This window comes from Apodemus sylvaticus, chromosome 1 (genome assembly GCF_947179515.1).
Source record: "Apodemus sylvaticus chromosome 1, mApoSyl1.1, whole genome shotgun sequence".
Taxonomy (NCBI): domain Eukaryota; kingdom Metazoa; phylum Chordata; class Mammalia; order Rodentia; family Muridae; genus Apodemus; species Apodemus sylvaticus.
This window is the reverse complement of record NC_067472.1, coordinates 87,521,501-87,540,787: the sequence shown is the minus strand read 5'-3', so window position 1 is coordinate 87,540,787 and position 19,287 is coordinate 87,521,501. Positions and strand designations below refer to the sequence as shown.

At 44.2% G+C, this 19,287-nt stretch overlaps 1 protein-coding gene across 1 annotated transcript in view; it reads right to left on the bottom strand.

Annotated features, from left to right (window-relative positions):
- Syt17 (synaptotagmin 17) overlaps positions 1 to 19,287 on the bottom strand; it is a 68,783-nt gene that overhangs the window by 17,285 nt on the left and 32,211 nt on the right. Inside the window, exons 6-7 of the mRNA XM_052200540.1 lie at positions 8,466 to 8,586; positions 6,646 to 6,801 (exon numbers count right to left, since the gene is read on the bottom strand). Of these exons, the coding sequence (XP_052056500.1) occupies positions 6,646 to 6,801; positions 8,466 to 8,586 (277 nt within the window). The remainder of the gene's footprint in view (positions 1 to 6,645; positions 6,802 to 8,465; positions 8,587 to 19,287) is intronic.

The window sequence follows — 19,287 nt, the reverse complement described above, 5'->3', positions numbered from 1 at the left end:
AAGTTCATTTCTGCCCCAGGGGCTTTGCACTTATAATTTTCTGTCCAGAATGTTCCTTTCTTGCTTTTTTTTTTTTTTTTTTTTTTGCACATATGGTTCTGTCTCAGCCTCTATTACTCAAGGGTTTTCCTCAGAACACTGGTTAATAATATAATTGGTGTTATATTACTGCTATTGCATATGCATACATATATACTTGCTATTATTATGGTCACTCATTTGAGGGAGGGGTGGGTGGCAGTCAGGGAGTAACTCGTGGGAGTTGGTGGACAAGGCTTGAGAGTTCTCAGACACGCCTGGGTGGAACTGACCGACTTCTGGTCTGACTTCCAGTTCATTCTTTCCTGGCTGCCTCCTCCTTGTCTGCTGTGGGTCCACCTGAGAGCATTTTATTTCAGTTCCACATCTTTGGTTCTGACGATTCCATACTTCTCTGTTGCTTGCTGACAGGCAAGAGGGTTCACCCCTACTTCTTAGAACAGTGGTTCTCGACCTTCCTAATACTGCGTGTGACACCTTAATATAGTTCCTCACGTTATGGTGATTCCCAACCATAAAACTATGTCTGTTGCTGCTTCACAACTGTCATTTTGCTACTGTTATGAATCATAATGTAAATATCTGATATGTAAGCCATCTGATATACGACCCCTGTGAAAAGGTCCTTTCACTTGCAAAAGGGTGGTGGAGACCCACAGGCTGAGAATCATGGTCTTAGTGCAGTCAAAGCTGCTCTGAAGTCTGGGAAATTCCAACATCTGGGCTGTCTTATAGCAGCCCTGTCAACTGTATGCTACCCAGAGAATCTGTCAGGGTTTTTGTTTGTTTGTTTGTTCGTTTTTTGGTTCTTTATAACTGAAGTAATTTTGGATTGTTACAACATATATTTTGAACACTCTAAGGCTGTAGGTCTTGTTTAATCCCTAGTCATATGTTGGTGTTTAACAAGCAAATCCATTTGTTTCAGACCACAAGTTCTACCTGACCTTCTGTGTGACATTACTCCACCAGCAGCTCAGTTGTCAAGGCCTGTGCTATGCTCTGTACTTAGTCTGCCTGGGTATGTCTCCTAGGGACCAGTGGGGGCATTGGTGACAACCCACCATGCAGTTTGGCTCCCAATGCCTCAGTTATACCATCTGAGGGTCATACCCACTCCCACTGACCTTGGGGTCCACACGCAGGTTGATGGGGCCCTTATCCAGCTCTCTAGTCTCTGGCTGCCAGGTGACTTCATGGTCCTCTCTGGACAGTGAGGATATTTAGCATGTGACTTAGCTGCTCGCTGCTCATAAACAGGTCTGGGGCTGGAGCCTGGTGCAGATGCCAGCTCTTTCTCTGACCTGTCTGTCTTACATGCTTGGCAGGATGCTGTGGGAGCCAGCACTGGTCTGGTCCTGCAGCTGGGCTGGCATAGCTGTGTCAGTTTCTGGACATGGTACCAGCTGGTAACTTAGGGGCGAGGGTGATTCTGTGAGGAAGGTGCTAGGGCAACATCTACAGCTGAGCTATGAGCCTCCAAAGCCACCAGCTAATCATGTCCCTCACACACTGAGATGATTAAGGCAACAGACAGAATTTTTCAAGTGGCTGCCCGAGGCAGGCTGGTCCATGTGCTGCTTTGCCTTTAATTCTATAACTAGAATAATGTAGTGCATTTTACATGTGAGGAAGCCGGGCTCAGAGAGGTGGAAGGTCACATCTGACTAATGGATCAAGATTCATCCCAAGTCTTTAAAATTCCAGGGTCTGATCTTTCTATGGCAAGACTATCTAGTGTCAGCACCATTACCACCACCAGTACCAGCACCATCTGCATCAACCTGATTAGTACAGCAGCAGCAGCAGCACCACCACCACCATCATCACTGATTGACTAGACTGGTTGGCCATTGAGATCCCAGTATCTTCCCGTCTCCACTTCTGAGTGTTGGGATTATAGCCATGTACCACATGCCTGGGTTTTAAAACCCAATACTTCTTATGCAGGTCATCTGGTGTCCATCAGATCCCAGGTCTTCCCAGGGTAGATATTGGAAGCACCACCCTCCAGCCTTTGATCTGCTCCCATTGCTTCCCTATCCACCTCACTGCAGCAGCAGATTCAATTAACCCATCCTGTGCTCCAGCTGCAGAAAGACAGGCAATGATGAAACACAGACCAGGTGCCTTGGAACTCACACTGGGGCCTGGGAGACTTCCAATCAGTCAGCAGGTGGGGGTGGAGTGGGGGTGGGGGAGGGGTGGGGGAGCAGAATGGTCCAGGCAAAGTCTGACTAACCTAATTTGTGCAAGAGAACCACCCGCAAATCTTTGAGAGATAGATGCAATGGCAGGTTTGATAATTGTAAGGTCTGAGGTCTAGACACTAGGATTTGAAAAAGTCCTTGTCAGGCTTGATGCCTGCCAGACTATGGTGCCTGTCTGTAACCACAGCACTCTGGAAGCAAGCAAAGACAGAAGCAGAGAGGCAGAGAGGCAGAGAGGCAGAGAGGCAGAGAGGCAGAGAGGCAGAGGCAGGAGGATCACCACAAGTTGGCGATCAGCCTGGTCCACATAGCAAGTTTCAGGTCCTTCTATGGCTACATAACAAGGCTCTTTCTAAAAACAAAGAAAGAAAGAAAGAAAGAAAGAAACAAACAAACCTACCTGTTGGTCAGTTGGTAGCAACCCCAGAGAGCACTAAGCTTATACTTATGATCCCATTCTAGTTTGAGCTAGCCTGTGCATCTGAGACTCTGTCTCAAAACAAACCCCAAAATTAACATCTTAACACTGTTTAGTATACAATTCTGGGACACCACTACACTGATATTGGTGCAGTCATCGCCACTGTTTGAGCCCAGGTTTGAATGTGTTTGTCAGGGGCAGAGTCTCCCACATAAACCCCAGCTGGCCTTGAACTCATGTTCCTGCCTCCATCTCCCAACTCCTGGGTTTAAAGGAGTGCGACATCATGCCCAGACTAGAGAATTATTATTGTTTCCTGTACTCCCAAAGTGAAACTCTGTCATTAAAAATAGCTCCCTATTGCCCCCTCTCAAGCCCAGAGCCCCTCCCCCCATAGACTTTTGACTACGCTATATGTCCCCTTTTGGCTGGCTTACTCTACATCACATGACTTCAAGCTTCATGTCGTAGCGGGCTTTAAGTCTAATGGACATTTCGTGGCCTGCACAGGCCAGATTCTCTTTTTCCTTCTGCCCATCATGGGGCACCTGGGTGATTTCCACCTCTAGCTATTGTGGAAGTTGCTGCTCTGAACACAGGAGCCCGACAGCCGAGTCTCCACTGTTGTGGGAATCGAGATTCCCAGCATCCTTTTCTACACCGAGAAGCAGAATTGGTGGATGGTGACAGAGTTCTAAGTTTTTAAAGAATCTGTTATTGATTCCTCGCCTCTTCTCCCTCCCTTCCCTCCTCTTTCTGCTTCCCTTCTCCTTCCTCCTTCTCCTCTCCCAGTTACACCCTAATCCTAGCCCTAACCCTGACCCTAGCCCTAACCCTAACCCTAACTCTAGCCCTAGCCCTAACCCTAACCCTAACCCTAATCCTAATCCTAGCCCTAACCCTAACCCTAGCCCTAACCCTAACACGCTTGCCACTTTCTTCCTATTGCTGTGATAAACACCCCGACTAAAAGCAATCTGGAAAGGAAAGGGTTTGTTTGGCTTACACTCTAGGATCACAGTCTATCATTGGGGCAAGTCAGGGCAGCACCTCAAGCAGGAACCTGGAGGCAGGAGCTGATACAGAGGCCACGAAAGGGTGCTGCTGACTGGCTTGCTCCCCATAACTTGCTCAGCCTGACCAGGGGTAGCACCACTGGCTTAGGCCCTCTCCTGCCAATCATTAAACAAGAAAATGCCCCACAGACTTGCCTATAGGCCAATCTGATGGAGCCATTTTTTTTTTTCAATTAAGATTCCTCTTCCCAGATGATCCTAGCTGTGTTGAGTTAACAGAAAGACTACTCAGCACACCTACCCTCTCCCTCCTCTTTGTCCTTCTCTGGAACCCTCCTCCCTCCTAAGCACTTCAGTGGCCAACTCACACTCCCCAACCCAGCCCATGGAGGCTCCTCACGGATTTTCCTGACTGGTCCTGAACCATGTGTTATGATGCTATGGAATCAACCTTCCTCCCTTTTCTTTATTTCTTTTTAAACCTCAGCTGTACAAATCACCTGACTTTACAATAGAAGCATCCTCCTCCTACTAGAGAATGGAATTGTTCAGAGTGCCTAGCACCCCCCCCCAGGCTAATTACAGGTTTCCCCAGGGAGTCTCAGCAACCGCTTAAATTGCTGATCAAACCTGACTTTCCCTGAGATGTGTTTGAAAACATGGGGCCTGGCTAGAATTCAGATCCTTGGCCTGGAGGTAACAATGTGGCTGTCTTCCAGTCAGCAAATAAAGGAAGTCAGAGGTTTCTGGAGACGCACGGGAAGGTTGTGGCTTTGCCTAGATCCAAATCACTCGTCTACATTTCTGCTACTACTTCAGCCAGAGAGAGCCCAGTGGGTACATCAAACAGTTCATAGTACCAACCCTGTATGCAATTTCCTGTCCATACTCATAATAGAGTTTAACTTATAAACACAGCAGAGTAAGGGAAGAACAGTGACCAGCAATAAAGACCACCACTCACATCTGTACACTGCCCCCGAGGCTGTGTGGCTGTGGACTGTGGGGTTTTCCACTGACCAGTAATAAACACCACCACTCACATCTGTACACTGCTCCCCAGGTTCTGTGGCTGTGGACTGTGGGGTTTTCCACTGAGTATTTTTGTACTTCATCTGACTGGCTGACTGAAACCCAGGCCCCAGCACTGTGGTGAGGTCCTGCTGCAGATGTCCAGATCTAGTGTGCGCCAGTCTCTGGGGATGAGGCACGGCCACTGGCTAACCTCTCAAGCTCCTGCTGATGCTGTATGTAGCCATGACCTCGTGTGATGGAGAGCTATGCCAACTTCCTCTGGAATGAATATTTCCCATGGCCCCAAGGAGCATGAGTCTTGGTGCTTGTAGGATCAAGCACATCTTTTATGTGTCAAGGGAAGGTCTTGACTCAGGGTGTCAAGGTGCTTGCTGCTAAACCTGACAACTTCAATTTGATCCTCAGGACTGACATGGCAGAAGGAGAGGAGAATGGATACCATCAAATTGCCTTTTGTAAAAACCATGTTATGCAAATGTACTCTCTCTCTCTCTCTCTCTCTCTCTCTCTCTCTCTCTCTTAATTAAAAAGAGAGAAAACAGGCCTTGTCTATGGGGCTTTGACAATGCTACCCAACTGAAAACCCAAGTCACCCAAGAGATGGGGCATGAGTGTGTGCATATGTGTGTGCATGCACGCGGAAGATGCATATGTGAAAGCCAGAGGAGAGGGTGGGTGTCATCTACATCCTTATTCCCTTGAGAATATGACAGCCACTGTCAAGGAGCCCCCAGTGCTGAGGGACAGACTCATGCACCCCTGCTTGGTCTTTACAGGAGTGCTAGGGATTTGAACCTAGGTCCTCAAGCTAGTGCAGTGAGTACTCCTACCTCTGAGTCATCTCCTCAGTATTGCATACAGATTGGGCTATGGGAAGAGTTCATGAAAGACCTAGGGACAAGGAGTTTAGACTATCTACAGAGGAGAGTTTCTGACAGCTCCAGAGCAGGCCTCCTGGAATGTAGGGGGTGGGAGGATATCTGGTTAGCCAGGACTACACAGCAGAGCTCTGCCTGAATTTGGATTTTGTTTTGTTTTGTTTTTAAGACAAGATCTCATGTAGCACGAGCTGTCCACAAACCTGCTGTGTAGCTTAGGCTAACCTTGAACTTCTGATCCTCTGGAGTGCTAGGATTACAGGTGAGCACCACTACACCTGCTGTATGTGGTGGCGGGGATTGAATCTGGACCTTCATACACACCAGGCAAGCTCTCTAGCAACTGAGCTCCAGCCCCAGCTCCTGCCAGGCTCTTGAGCGACAGGCACTGTGAGATAAGACCTGGCCGATGCTTTGCTTATGCTACTAACATTTAGAGTGATTTGTTATGCAGGAATAGATAAGTAGTAACCTCTAAAATGAAACACAACTGTGCCCAGAAAAGTAGATTAGATTCAACCAGAGAGTGTCATATGACCCCTGTACTTAAATTTTATATCTTCCAAATGCCTTTTACAACCGTCCTTTCTGAGTTAAGTGGCCTGTTTTCTTCTATACCTGTATTAAATCCAACAACTCATCAGGACCACTGTTATCCACAATAACAGGACCATCACCACCATCATCAAAAATGGTGGAGTATGGATCAGATATTATTCAAGGGTCATAACTCATTTACTCTTTATTTAGCAATTGCCCATATTTTGTAAATGAAGAAACTGAGGCCAAGGGGAGTTAAGAAACATGCCAAAGCCCTCGTTATGTGACAGTTTCAAGGAGTCTAGCTTAATAATTACACAACAATTGTGTTCTAGGTCCCATGGGTCTTGTCCAAGTTTACAGATAGGAAGTGGGTTCAAATCTAGTTAGTTGAACATCAGACACCAAGTTATTAGGCATAATTCTCTCCAGGTGCCTTCCATTTTTATGGGACAAGTTGAACATGCCTCACCAAGGCTTCCTCAGTGCTTATAAGGTTACCTTACCTGTGAATACTAGGCTGGCATTTTCCAGTTCTTCCTGGGGAACTTTGAAGCTGAAGGATTCATTGTAAAAAGGATCGATTGTGCCTCGTAAGAATGATGTCTTCTTAGTTTTCACAAGCTTGAGTCCGTGTACCAGCTGGATTTTCACAAACGGGTCTGGGGATTGGACACAACATTATAGACTACCAGGGATGATGAAACATAATCTTTATCTCCTCTCTTCAACTTCCCAGCCATCCTGTCAGTCTCCAACTCTCCCACTCATCCATCCATCCATCCATCCATCCATCTGTCTGTCCATCTGTCTATCCATCCATCCACCCACTCCCTCATCCATCCATCATTTATCCCTCCCCTATCTATCACCTGTCCACATCTATCCATCCAGCATCCATCCACATTCATCCATCCATTCATCATTTATCCATCCATCATCCATACACCCACCCACCCACCCACTATTATCCCTCTATCCATCTATCATCCATCCCTCCATACATCATCCTTCCATTCAAGTGGTTATCTATGTAACTGAGTAACCATCTGTCCCCTCACCATCTCTCTGTAGTCTCCATTGCTGAGGACAGAGCCCAGGGCCTCCTGTACAGTAGGCAAGGGCTCTTCTACTGAATTCTGTTTTATTTTTCTATTAGTCTACCTATTGATTCATTTATTCATCTCACCACTCATCTATTTATTACTCCAGGCATTCCTCCCGCCTTACTTTCACGCAGTCATTCCCCACGTGCCCAGCTGTTCTGTCAGACCATCGCTTACCTCTAGCTTATCTGCGGATTCCTTTTCCGCTTCCTCCACTCATCTAGCACCTACTGAGCTCCTCCATGTTTTAGGCACCATGTTCATTTTAGAAATGGGAAAATTGTAGATTTAAAGAAAAGGAGCAATTTGCTTAAGATCTAGCTGGTGGAGCAATCCAGAAGCAGGAGCCATTTGCAGAGCAGTGGGATCACAGCTCATACTCAGGAGAGTGAAGGCAGAATTAGAAACGACACGCTTTGGTCACTTTACAGTCTAGAAAGGGATTTGTGCAGGTGGTTGAATTTACTATTTATTTAAGTAATCCTGTCATTGTACAATTATGGAGATGGAGAAGTTGGTTAAGTAACTTCTCCAAGATCGCAAGCAGCACAAAGACACTTAGTGGTAGGCAGTTGGGCGCTTACTGACTCTCCACGGTGGTGGGTCTGAGTGCTCCAGCCACCGTAGCAGCCTTCTCAAAGCCTCTAGTGTATAGTGTGGCTTCTAGGAACACAAGGTGCATTCTAGATTCGGCTGTCACCTCATTGCAAACAACTTCCTGTGGCTATTGGATCTGGGGAAGATAGCATTTCCACCACCGAGCATCCTTTGCTGCCATGGAAGAAGCTATATACAGATGGAACAGAATCGGCTTTTTGCTAAGTGCTTTTGAACTTAGCTGTAAGAAACCCCCTCAGGCTGGGCCCACTCTGCTTGCTGACCCGATCACTTGTGCACTACCGCCACCTAGAGCATGGGATCTGCATTACAGGCATAGTACGTGGAAAAGCAAGTCACTTCTCAGGAACTGAGTTCAAAGACATTTCAGAAGTAATCCCAACTGGCCACATGTGTGATAGGGTTCCCGAGATTCCATCACTGACTCAGCGGATTCCATTAAGACTCAGCGGATCATTTATTTTTCTTTTGGAACTAGTGTTGTAGTTCTGGGTGCTGCCCACCCTTAGCAACAACATCCAGGACACAACACAACTCAACCCAGGTCCCTCACACAACAGAGAACCCCATAGAGACTTAGTGGAAAAGGGATTATATCGTACCTGAACCCTGGCTCACATCTGTCTGCAGGAGTTGCTTGGCTCGAATGATGTCCACGTTCAGCCTGCCAGCACTTGGGAGATAATTGAGAGACAGCAGCAGCTCCCCCAGCTCCACTTCATTCTGGGGGGAAGAACAGCATCAGAAGGAAGGCTGCTTTCTCACTTTTCTGCCTTCTGTGTCGATGGTACAGGAAACTGGTTCACAAAACCCACCAACAGCTAAGAGCAGATCAGCAGACAATGTGTACCTTTTGCTTTTCTTTTTTCTTTTGTGTCTGGGTGTATTTATGCATGTGTACACACAGGAGGACCTTTTTATGTGCACATGTGTGTGAGTTTGTGTGGAGGCAAGAGGACAGACAAACTTGAGCATCTTCCTTTTGAACACCATCCACCTCATTTGAGACAGGATTTATTATGGGTCCGGAACTTATGAAATAGACTAGACCAGCTAGCCAGTGAGCCTCCGGGACTCTCCTGTCTCTGCCTCCCCAATGTTGAGATTATAAGCATGTACTACCATGCCCAGAATTTTTATGGAGATTCTGGGGATTGAATTTGCATCATCAGGAGTACAAGTGTCTCACCAACTAAACCATGTACCATGTTTCTTTTTTTTCTTTTTCTTTTTTTTTTTTTTTAGTTTCTATATCCAATTATGTTCTTGTCTGTCTCAGAAAGTGTTTTCTTCTGTTAGAAGCTCTAACAGCAGCATGGCGACAATGGAAGTGACTGCCAAGTACTGTGCTAAGTGCTCTACAAATAACAACTAATTTAATCCTCATGATGAGTCTGAGAGGCAATGTTTATTTCACTTGATAGATGCTGAAAACGAGACTCTGTCCAAAGTCACACAGCTGGAAAGTTGTAGTTGGAACAAGGGAAATGATCCTAGACTCTTTCACCGGCAGAGTGCGACCTGGGTAAGATGCCGCTCTTGTGGCTAACAACAGAGCCCACACCCTTACTACAACCGTGCTCTGTACTCTCACTCTCCCTCTATGTCAGGGCTATCACACTTAAGGAAAATCTGCATAAACACCCGGGATGGATGATTCCATGCTGCCTAGAAAACAAAGACTTCATTTTCATGTCTCTAGTTCTAAAAAAGTTGTGAAAAAATTGTCAGCCTCTTCTGAGTAGTGAATCATTTTCCGTGTGCTCACCGGCCAACTGCATCGGTTATAAACCTTCACCAAATGGTGTTTGATTTGTACTTACTTCTATGTATAAAAATTAGCTTAATATTGTCAACCAAGTAGGATGTAACTTTATCTGTGTAGCCCCCAGAAAGCATCTTTATGTGATCAGGACATTAAAATAAACATTCCTAGGGTGTATCAGGAATCAAACACACACACACACACACACACACACACACACACACACACACACACACACACATATCATGTAGATTCAGGGATCCCCTCATGATCAATCTAGATTTGACTACATCTTCATTTAACCTTACATATGATTCTAGAGTACCTCCTAGACGTACACCATTTAATTCGTAATACTTCAGAATGTGTCTCTAAGAATGTTTCATCCATCCTCCCATCCATGCATTTATCTACCTACTGATGCATGAATGCACAAATGCATCCATCTCTCCATCCATCCATGCATGCATGCATCCACACATCCACCATACATACATACATACATACATGTTCTCTACCTCTTTCAACAAACTGATAGCAAAGCCAGGCAGTGTTGGCGTACGCCTTTAATCCCAGCACTTGGGAGGCAGAGGCAGGCGGATTTCTGAGTTCGAGGCCAGCCTGACTTACAGAGTGAGTTCCAGGACAGCCAGGGCTATACAGAGAAACCCTGTTTCAAAAAACAAAACAAAACAACCCCCCCAAAAAAACCCAAAACAAAACAAAACAAAAACAAAACCTGAGAGAAATGGCAGGTCTAAAACAATGTTCATAACATTATTGACAGATGAAGACCCAAGTCAAGAGATTCCTATATGCCCTGGGCATGATGATGCATGTCTTTAATCTCAGCATTTGAGAGGCAGAGGCAGTCAAATCTGGATGAGTTTGAGGCCAAGCTGGTCCACATAGGAAGTTCTAGGCCAGCCAGGGCTACATGAAACCCTGTCTCAAACACAAAACGACAAAACCAGATTTCTATATGGATCAAGTTAACCTATAAATAAGAAACAACCTCACACTTAACTACAGGTTTCAAACCTGTAGCCTGTGTATTTCATTTGGCTCACATCACATTGAAACAGATAGTTAGTGATTATTATGTATTTTTAAAGACCAAACTATTTCATTAAAAAAAAAAAAAGAGTTCTTGCTTTGCTTGAAAAACAGGAAGGTCTGCCAGTGCTGGGCCCGTGTTCCCACTTGGCAATCAATGAAGATCCTTTGCTTGGATAGACTTTAGTCCTGGCCCATCTGTGCACTTACTTGTGAAAAGCCAGTTTTAGCCAAAGGCCCTACTCACTTCACTTACCAAGAACTCCTCCCTTACTCTCTATTTTATTTTATTTATTTGGTCGTTGGGGGCAGATACCCTTATACTGAGCCCTTGTTGGTCCCAAAGCCCTGCTGTTAATATCTGACATCCTTATTATTGGGCTAGGTTCCTCTCTTCCACCATCCCATAGAAGGTGTCTAGTCACCCAGCCAATCTTCAGCAAGGTTGATTTAGATAGAATCCCTCTTTCTTTGGAGGCACCCCTCAGTAAGAATTTCACCATTAATCCTGAATGAGGATTGAGCCCAGTCTCTGCCCCTCAACTAAATCTCATGGCTGTGCTCCCTATGCCATCACAATGGTCCTCTACAAAGTCTCATGCCTGTGCTCCCTATGCCTCATGATGGTCCTCTACAAAGTCTCATGCCTGTGCTCCCTATGCCATCACGATGGTCCTCTACAAAGTCTCATGCCTGTGCTCCCTATGCCATCACAATGGTCCTCTACAAAGTCTCATGCCTGTGCTCCCTATGCCATCACGATGGTCCTCTACAAAGTCTCATGCCTGTGCTCCCTATGCCTCATGATGGTCCTCTACAAAGTCTCATGCCTATGCTCCCTATGCTATCACGATGGTCCTCTACAAAGTCTCATGCCTGTGATCCCTATGCCATCACAATGGTCCTCTACAAAGTCTCATGCCTGTGCTCCTTATGCCATCACGATGGTCCTCTACAAAGTCTCATGCCTGTGCTCCCTATGCCATCATGATGGTCCTTACTAAAGCCTGACTTACTGTGCTTTGAAGTGTCATTTGGGGTCTTGAAAGATGGTTTTGTTGGTAAAGTGTCTGTCACACAAGCATGTGGATATGAGTTTGGATTCCTGGCACCCACATGAAATCTAGGTGTGGTAGCACAGACACTCCAGTGCACCAAGACTGGAGGATCCCCAGAGCTCAATGGCAGACAGGTCAGCCAAGTTGAGTTGCTGAATTCTATCTTCAGGGAGAGATGTTATCTTATTAAAAAATAAGGCAGAGAGTAAATGAGAAAAATATTTGGCACACACCTACACAAACAAGTACATGCCCACAAGTGCATACAAAAACATGTATACACACATATACACAATTATGAACACATACAAACATATATACCCACAAACATGTATACACTCTGCATACATGTATACACCCATACAAACAAGTACATACCCATAAATACACATATACATAAATATTTACAAACAAAACATGTATACCCACAAATATGTATGCCACACATACACACCTATAAAACATGTATATACCCACAAATATACACACATACAAAAACATGTATATACCCATAAATATACATACATGTATATGCCCATATATACATAAATATGTACATATACAAACATGTATACTCACAAACATATACACACAGCTACATACATATATATACACACAAGTATGTACATACCCATAGACATACATTTAAAAATATGTATATACCCAGACAAGTATGTATGGATACACAAGTATGTATATACCTATAAACATGTGCATACCCACACAAACATGTATACCCACACATGCACACATACACACACAGACATGCGCTGTCTCTGATGAGGCTGGAGATGTAGTTTAGTAGTATAGCATTTGCCATAAGGGATCCACCTCAGGACTGGAAAAAAATTGTCATTTTAACACCTCATACTACCCTTTTGATGAGACCTGCCCTTGTCATTATGTTCCACCTTTGCCTGTCCAGGTTTTTCCTGCCTTGGCCTGGAGGGTCAAAGTCTCAAGACAGGAAAGATAACTTGGTACCCTGGGTCATAAGAACAGTTCAGGGTCTTGGTGTAGTTGCTGGTGGCCTCCTGCTGGTCCTCCAGGGCCTGGAAGGCACAGCGTCCTTAGCGTCCGTCCGACCCTGCAGGTACGCCTGTGTTCCTGTCAGTGAGGCTGAGACTCCACTGGAGCCCAGGCCAGGGGAAGCCATCAGGTCCTCAAGAGCTTTCCTCTTCCCAGACTTACAATCCGGAACAACACCTCCTCCCTCCTTTGCTGTAGTATCTGCAAGCTTCTTGTCTCAGGACGCCTTATATGTGGAGCTGGGAGCTGGTGGTGGGAGGGACTGATAGCTCACACAGTCAGCCTGCCTAAACACAGAGGAATAAACTTGAAATGTTTAAAGAACAGAATGAAGGGTGAGATGGCTGGGGTATGGCTGGATTCTAGAGTCATGCATGGGGGCCATGGCGACCTGCTCAGTAGCTGCCCCGGGGGGGGGGGGCGCGGGGGGGACCTGCTTGGCTTTGGCCATTCTCCGAAGTGAGAAAGGACAGGAGGCCAATACCTGAGCCCTCAGTACCCAGGGACCTCTTGAGTAGTTCCTGCCATCTTCAAGGGCAGAGAGATAGGATTGCTGTCTACTCAGGCCACTGACTGGATTCTCTGAGGCAGCCTCCTGAACTCATTGCCTTTCTAGGTGTTTCTTGTCTTAAATAAAGCCAAACTCTATCATCCTCTTGTTACGGTAGGCTTCGAGCTTCCTTTCCCACCCCCTCCCTTGTCCGCCCCACATCAACACTGCAGTGTCCACTCCTATTCTCCCAGGGAAGCAGGCGCATTGATCCAGCAGCTCTTCTTCTGGCTCATCCCGGGAGTGATCAATTTGTGGCCCGAGGGACAGTCCGTGAAAACTAAAGAGAAGGCTAACTGAACAATAGAGGCTTTGATGATTCTGTGAACGGTTCCTGGATCCTCAGCCCAGAGGGCATCATCGTGTAAGACATCACCACAAGCCATGCTCCATCCCTTCACAGCTGCTATTCTGTCCTTCTAGAGGCTCCCCCTTCACAAGTGAGAGAATCCATCCAAACCATGCAGTTCAGATTATGAATGAGACAGGTGAGATGCAAGCTTAGCTCTTGCATTTAATCTTGCGTGACCTTGGCAGTTAAGGCGCAGCCACAGACTGATTTAGCAAGCCACACACAGTCTATTGGGTGAGAAGAGGCAAAAAACAAATCAGAGAAGCAGGGACTGCATGCCCGCCAGCATGGCTGTCATCACAACCAACAAGGGCAGACACAGAGGTAGAAAACAGGATCGGCAAGATTGCTCCGTGAGTGAAATCACCAGCCACCATGCCCGGCCACCAGAACCCACAAGGCAGACAGAGAGCCGACTCCTGTAAGTTGCCATCTGATGATCCGTAAGCAAGCATAAGGACAACTGGATCCCTAGAACCCATGCAAAAGTCAGCAGACAGCACTGTTTTGTCTGTAATCTCAATGCCAGGGAGGCAGAGACAGGTGGGTTCCCGGAGCTTGTTGGCCCAGCCCATTGGTGAGCCCCAGGTTCAGAGAAACTTTGTTTCATAACATCAGGTGACAAGTGACTAAGGGATACCCCCAATATTGATATCTGTACTTTATATGCATGTGCATACACCACACACACACACACACACACACCACATATGTACAGATACAACATTGTACCCATACATACAAAATTTGACACACAGTCATCATGGATCCAGCAATTCTGCTACTAGAGAAAATAGATATTCACACAAAACCTTATCCACGAGCCAGGCTTTTGGTGGAATGACCTCAGCAGCTGTGAGGTAGAGGCGGGAGGCTCACGAGTTCAAGACCAACTTGCACCCTGTCTCAAAAAAATCCAAACTAAACCAAGAGAGAATTCAACAAGTCTACACCAGATGCTCTTGGCGATGCTATTCACACCAGCCCAGTGTCCATCAGTAAGTGGAGAAGCACTATGGTACATGCACAGAATTAGATGTTCATAAGAAGGAACGGGGGTTGGCACCACAGCTTAGTGGGTAAAGGTACATTCCATGAAGGCCTGTGTTGCAGGATAGTTGATCACACTGTGAAACCGGAGATTGTGCTATTTACTGGAAAAATCTGTTTCTAGTTGTGGCATGTCTCAGCCCTAGCACACACCTTTAATCTAATCGAAGGGCTTTCTGATTATCATAAACAGGATTAAATAAAAGCAGCCATAACCATAGGTCAAGAGCCGGGGCAAGCAACCAGATGACAGAGAATGAACACAGGAAAAAACCATAGAGAATAAGAGGAAGTCGGGAGGACAGGTAGAGAGAGGCAGGAAGTAGAGGGAGGGACTTTTGGTTTGAAGGGTTTTTGAGACAGTGTAGAGAAGGAGAGGTTCCTTTTGGGATGTCTGCTAAGGAGGAAGGTCAGTGGGTGCTTTCTCTGCTTTTCTGAGCGAGCATGTTTTCACCTCAGCATTTGGCTCCTGAGTCTTTCTTTATTGGTAAAACCAAATGTTTGAGATTTTTGTTAAAAACAACAGACCTGAGGACCTGAGTCATATCCCTGAAACCCACAATGGGAGGAAAGAACCAACTCCCAAAAGTTGTCCTTCAACCTCCAGACATGTGCTGTACAGAGCCATATTGGGGCAGTCTTGCACTTGGTCAGAGTTTGACTTTGGTCAAGGTTAACTTCTCCCAGTTAGCCAGGATCCTGCTCCACCTAGGGTGGAGCGCACGTAGTAAAGGTTAAGTTCATTGTTCCTCCAGGTATAGGAATTCCTGAATTAAGCAAGTGACCCACCCAGCTGCCCGGAGCAGTCAAGACGAAGACCTCCAAGAGAAGCTAGACAACTTCCACCGGAACTCAGCCTGGAGTCTGGGGGGAAGGGTTTGCCCGAACTGTTAAAAGGTCCGGCGCCATTAAAGTTTACGGCTTTGATCAGTGAACATTGACTTGGCCGTACGTTCTTTTCGCCGCTCTTCCCTATGACCCCAAAATTCTCTCAACAGGTAACCCGGTTTACATGTAGCTGCTGGCGGCTACATATTGGCGCCTGAACGTGGGAAGACCTGCCACGAGAGAATTTCCTGAGGTAGCCCTATCCAGCGAAGCTTCGCGGAAAAGTTGAAAATTAATGGTATCCGCACGGTAAGCAACATAGAAGTCAAAACTAGCGCTAGTGAATTCGTGTCTATTGTTGTGAGTGCAGGAATGGATACAGTTTTTCAAGCATACTGCGTGGACCCAGCGCAGGACTGCTTGGGTTGATAAGATAGGGAAATATGGGGAAGGAATTTGGTAGGCATTTGCCCAAAGCTCGTAAGAGCTGATTTCGGCGAAAAGAAAGGGGTTTTTAAAAATAGGCATATGTCCACAGCTTCTAAGAGCTGTTTAAAGAGGAAAATGGATGCAATTGCTTAACAAGCACGCTTAACCTTCTGTGTATCTTTCCGTGTTTGTCCCGGTGCACCGACCGACTGTCTATGTGTATGTTTATGTCCTCTCTGTGTCTTTGTGTGAATGACTGTTTCATGTTAAAAAGAAAAAATTGGTAAAGATTACATCTGCTGGTAACCTCTTGAGCTAGCCACAGTTTGTGTGGGGATTGATTCAAAGCCACGCCGCGACAGCGCAGCTCACTCAAGAGGCAAGCGTGGCTGGGGAAAAAGCCGCTCTTAAAGCCCAGAAACCTCGAGATTTGGGAAGACTTTGGTTTGGCTTGTGAAATTCATGTAGTCGCTTTATACTTGTTTCTAATTAGTTTTAATGATATAAGGCTTTACATTTCTTGACTAAAGAGTTATAAATTAATTGGTTATTATGTAAAAGGTATAGTGTTATTAAGAAAAGGTTAGTTTAAAACTGGTGATTCAGTGTTAGAGCTATCTTAACTAACTACACGTGGCCTAACGCCACTCATGCCTTGTTCTTGTTTATAATTGGATTTAAAGGTATATTTTGCATGACTTGACTATAGAGTATTGGCTTAAGTCACTGGACATGATTTAAAAGGTATAATGTTATTAACAAATGTTAGGTGAAAGCTGGTAGTTTAGGGTAGTCGCCATTTTTAAACAAACACGTGGCATGACGATTAAGGCTGGTAGTTTAGGGTAGTCGCCATTTTGAACACCACGTGGCATGACGCAATCCAGGAAATACAGGCCTTTGGGACGCTCCTAAATTGGCATGGTGTTTCATGTGAATCTTGGCCTGGAGATTAGACTTAATGAAGATTAAGATTTAAAATATTGTCTCTTTAATAAGTTACACTGTTATACACTTGAACATAAGAACTGGCATACAAACCTTGTGCTGTAAATATGTGTTTGCCATTAATTTTAAAGAAAATAGATTGTTTAAAATTGAGATTTGCTTCCAAAATTACAATTGTGCTCTAATATTGCAAGAAAACATTGAGTTACAATAAAAATCAGTGTGTCATTGGCTACAGTTTTCAGTTTGCAGGCTCGTAATTGTTAACATTTTGTAATTAAGATAATTTTGAGAGTGATACAGCTATGGGTTTTAGAGGCCCATTGCCACTTTTCCACAAGTTTATAGGCTACAATGGTAGGAGCAAAATTTAATCCTCCAAGATTAAAAAGGAGATCTCTGTGGAAATGTATTTGATATCAAGTAGGTTCCTTTGACCATGAAATTACAGGTTTCTTTTGTTTAATTCTGTCTTAGTTAAAAGGCTCAGATCTAGTCCTTGCCAAGGACTAAAGGTGGATCCTAGGGCAAAAAAAAAAAATGTGTTTTGTCTCTGTTTCAATATTAGAAGTTAAGATCTTAAAATTTTCAGTGTATAATGTTCATAGAATGTTTGTTACAGGCCCTTGCTCCTATAGACTTTTAGAATTTTTAGGTAAATGGCTTTCAAAAGTTGTTAGGATATATTAATTGGCTTTATCTTATTTACCTCATTTTAAGCTTGCCACAAAAGGTCTTAAACCTCTGTTTTCAAGGTAGGAAACATTTGTTCCTTGCTTCAAGCAACAATCAAATTTATTATTAATGGTTGATCTATTACATGGCAAGCATTTTTAGGCAAAATTAATAATTGTTATCCAAAAGATAATTTGTACTATCAGATCACATGTTTATTCCTTTAAGTTTCTCCCTGCTTCAACACAGATACCTGAATTGGGTGCTATAGCAGCTATTTTTAAGATGTTAAAGGTCAAGCTTTTAATAATAGTAGATATACATAGCTCATGGTTTATAATTGCTTAAAATTGGTCCATTTTTAATACTGCTAATTCTTAATTTCTACAGTTTATACAAATGTGATTCAAATTTCTAAGAACAAAGGATATGTTCTCTAAATGACTGTCCTTTAGGTATTTGAAATAATTCTATATTTTGTGCACATCAAATTATAAAGATTTGTTCTTGATGTCCTCAATTTCTACCTCTACCACGTAATGGTGTTAATCCTAGAGGACTTAGTTATTACAGATAAATGATATTCATATTTCTAATTTAAAAGATTAAAAAAAATATGTACATGTGACTAATGATTCATTTTTAGGCTGTCTAGTTGCAACTGCTCTAACAGAAAAAGCAACTATATTTTATATAATTACATAGTTATTGCCTATGTTATGGTTTATACTTTGTGTTCCAACTTAAATTAATAAAACAATATCTTCTTGGAAGAAAGAAGAGAGGGGAAATTGTGTCCCTGTGCATATAATTTAAATTATGCTTGCATGTTTAAAAAAAAAATTTTAAAATTTGGATGCCAAGAAACTCCTTGCTAAATGTATATGACATCTTGTAATTAGACATATTGATGTCTAGGTGAAATGAAGGAATTCACTTACTAACATATGCCATGATCCTGATTTAATATTGGGGGAGAAGGCATGTCCTCTGTTTTTTCCACAGAATGCTGCAGAAGATATGCTGACTGTGTGCTTGCTGAATGCCCAGACCATGGTAACATAAGAGCTATATTGGGTATATGTTCTTGACTTACCTCAATTGTTAAATGTCCCAGGTTAGATAAATTGCCTAGCTTCAAGCTTTTAGACTTTGTGGGACAGAACATGGAGACTGTTATGCTAGCTTAGGAAAAATTAATTAGAAGAGTTAAAATGACTCTTCTCCTTATTGTGCTCAGCTGACTCAACCATAGACTGGTCTAGAAATAATTCCAATATTGAAGATTCCAATTTTGAGGATGGCTAACAATCTTCAGCCAGCTGTGTTAATTTAACATATAGTCTCCACTTTTCCTGAGAAGTAACAGCATATCTCTTGATACACAAGGCTACCTCTCCCATCTCAGAGGCCAAGCCTTGGGTCCTTAAAGTTGTTAATTTACAACTGAATTGGATACTTCTGGGACAAGTTAATCCTATTCCACCTTTAACTCTTGACCTTGTCTGTTAAGCAGACTGGCTGTCTCCACCCAGGCTCACCTGGATGGAGAGATTACATGTCTGTTAAAGACACTTGCAGACCCCCCTGGCTTCAAAACTTACACAAGTGGATCTCCAAAGAGGGAGCCACATAGAACTCAGATCTATGTGTGTTTGTTTATGAACAAACATGGGTACCAGCG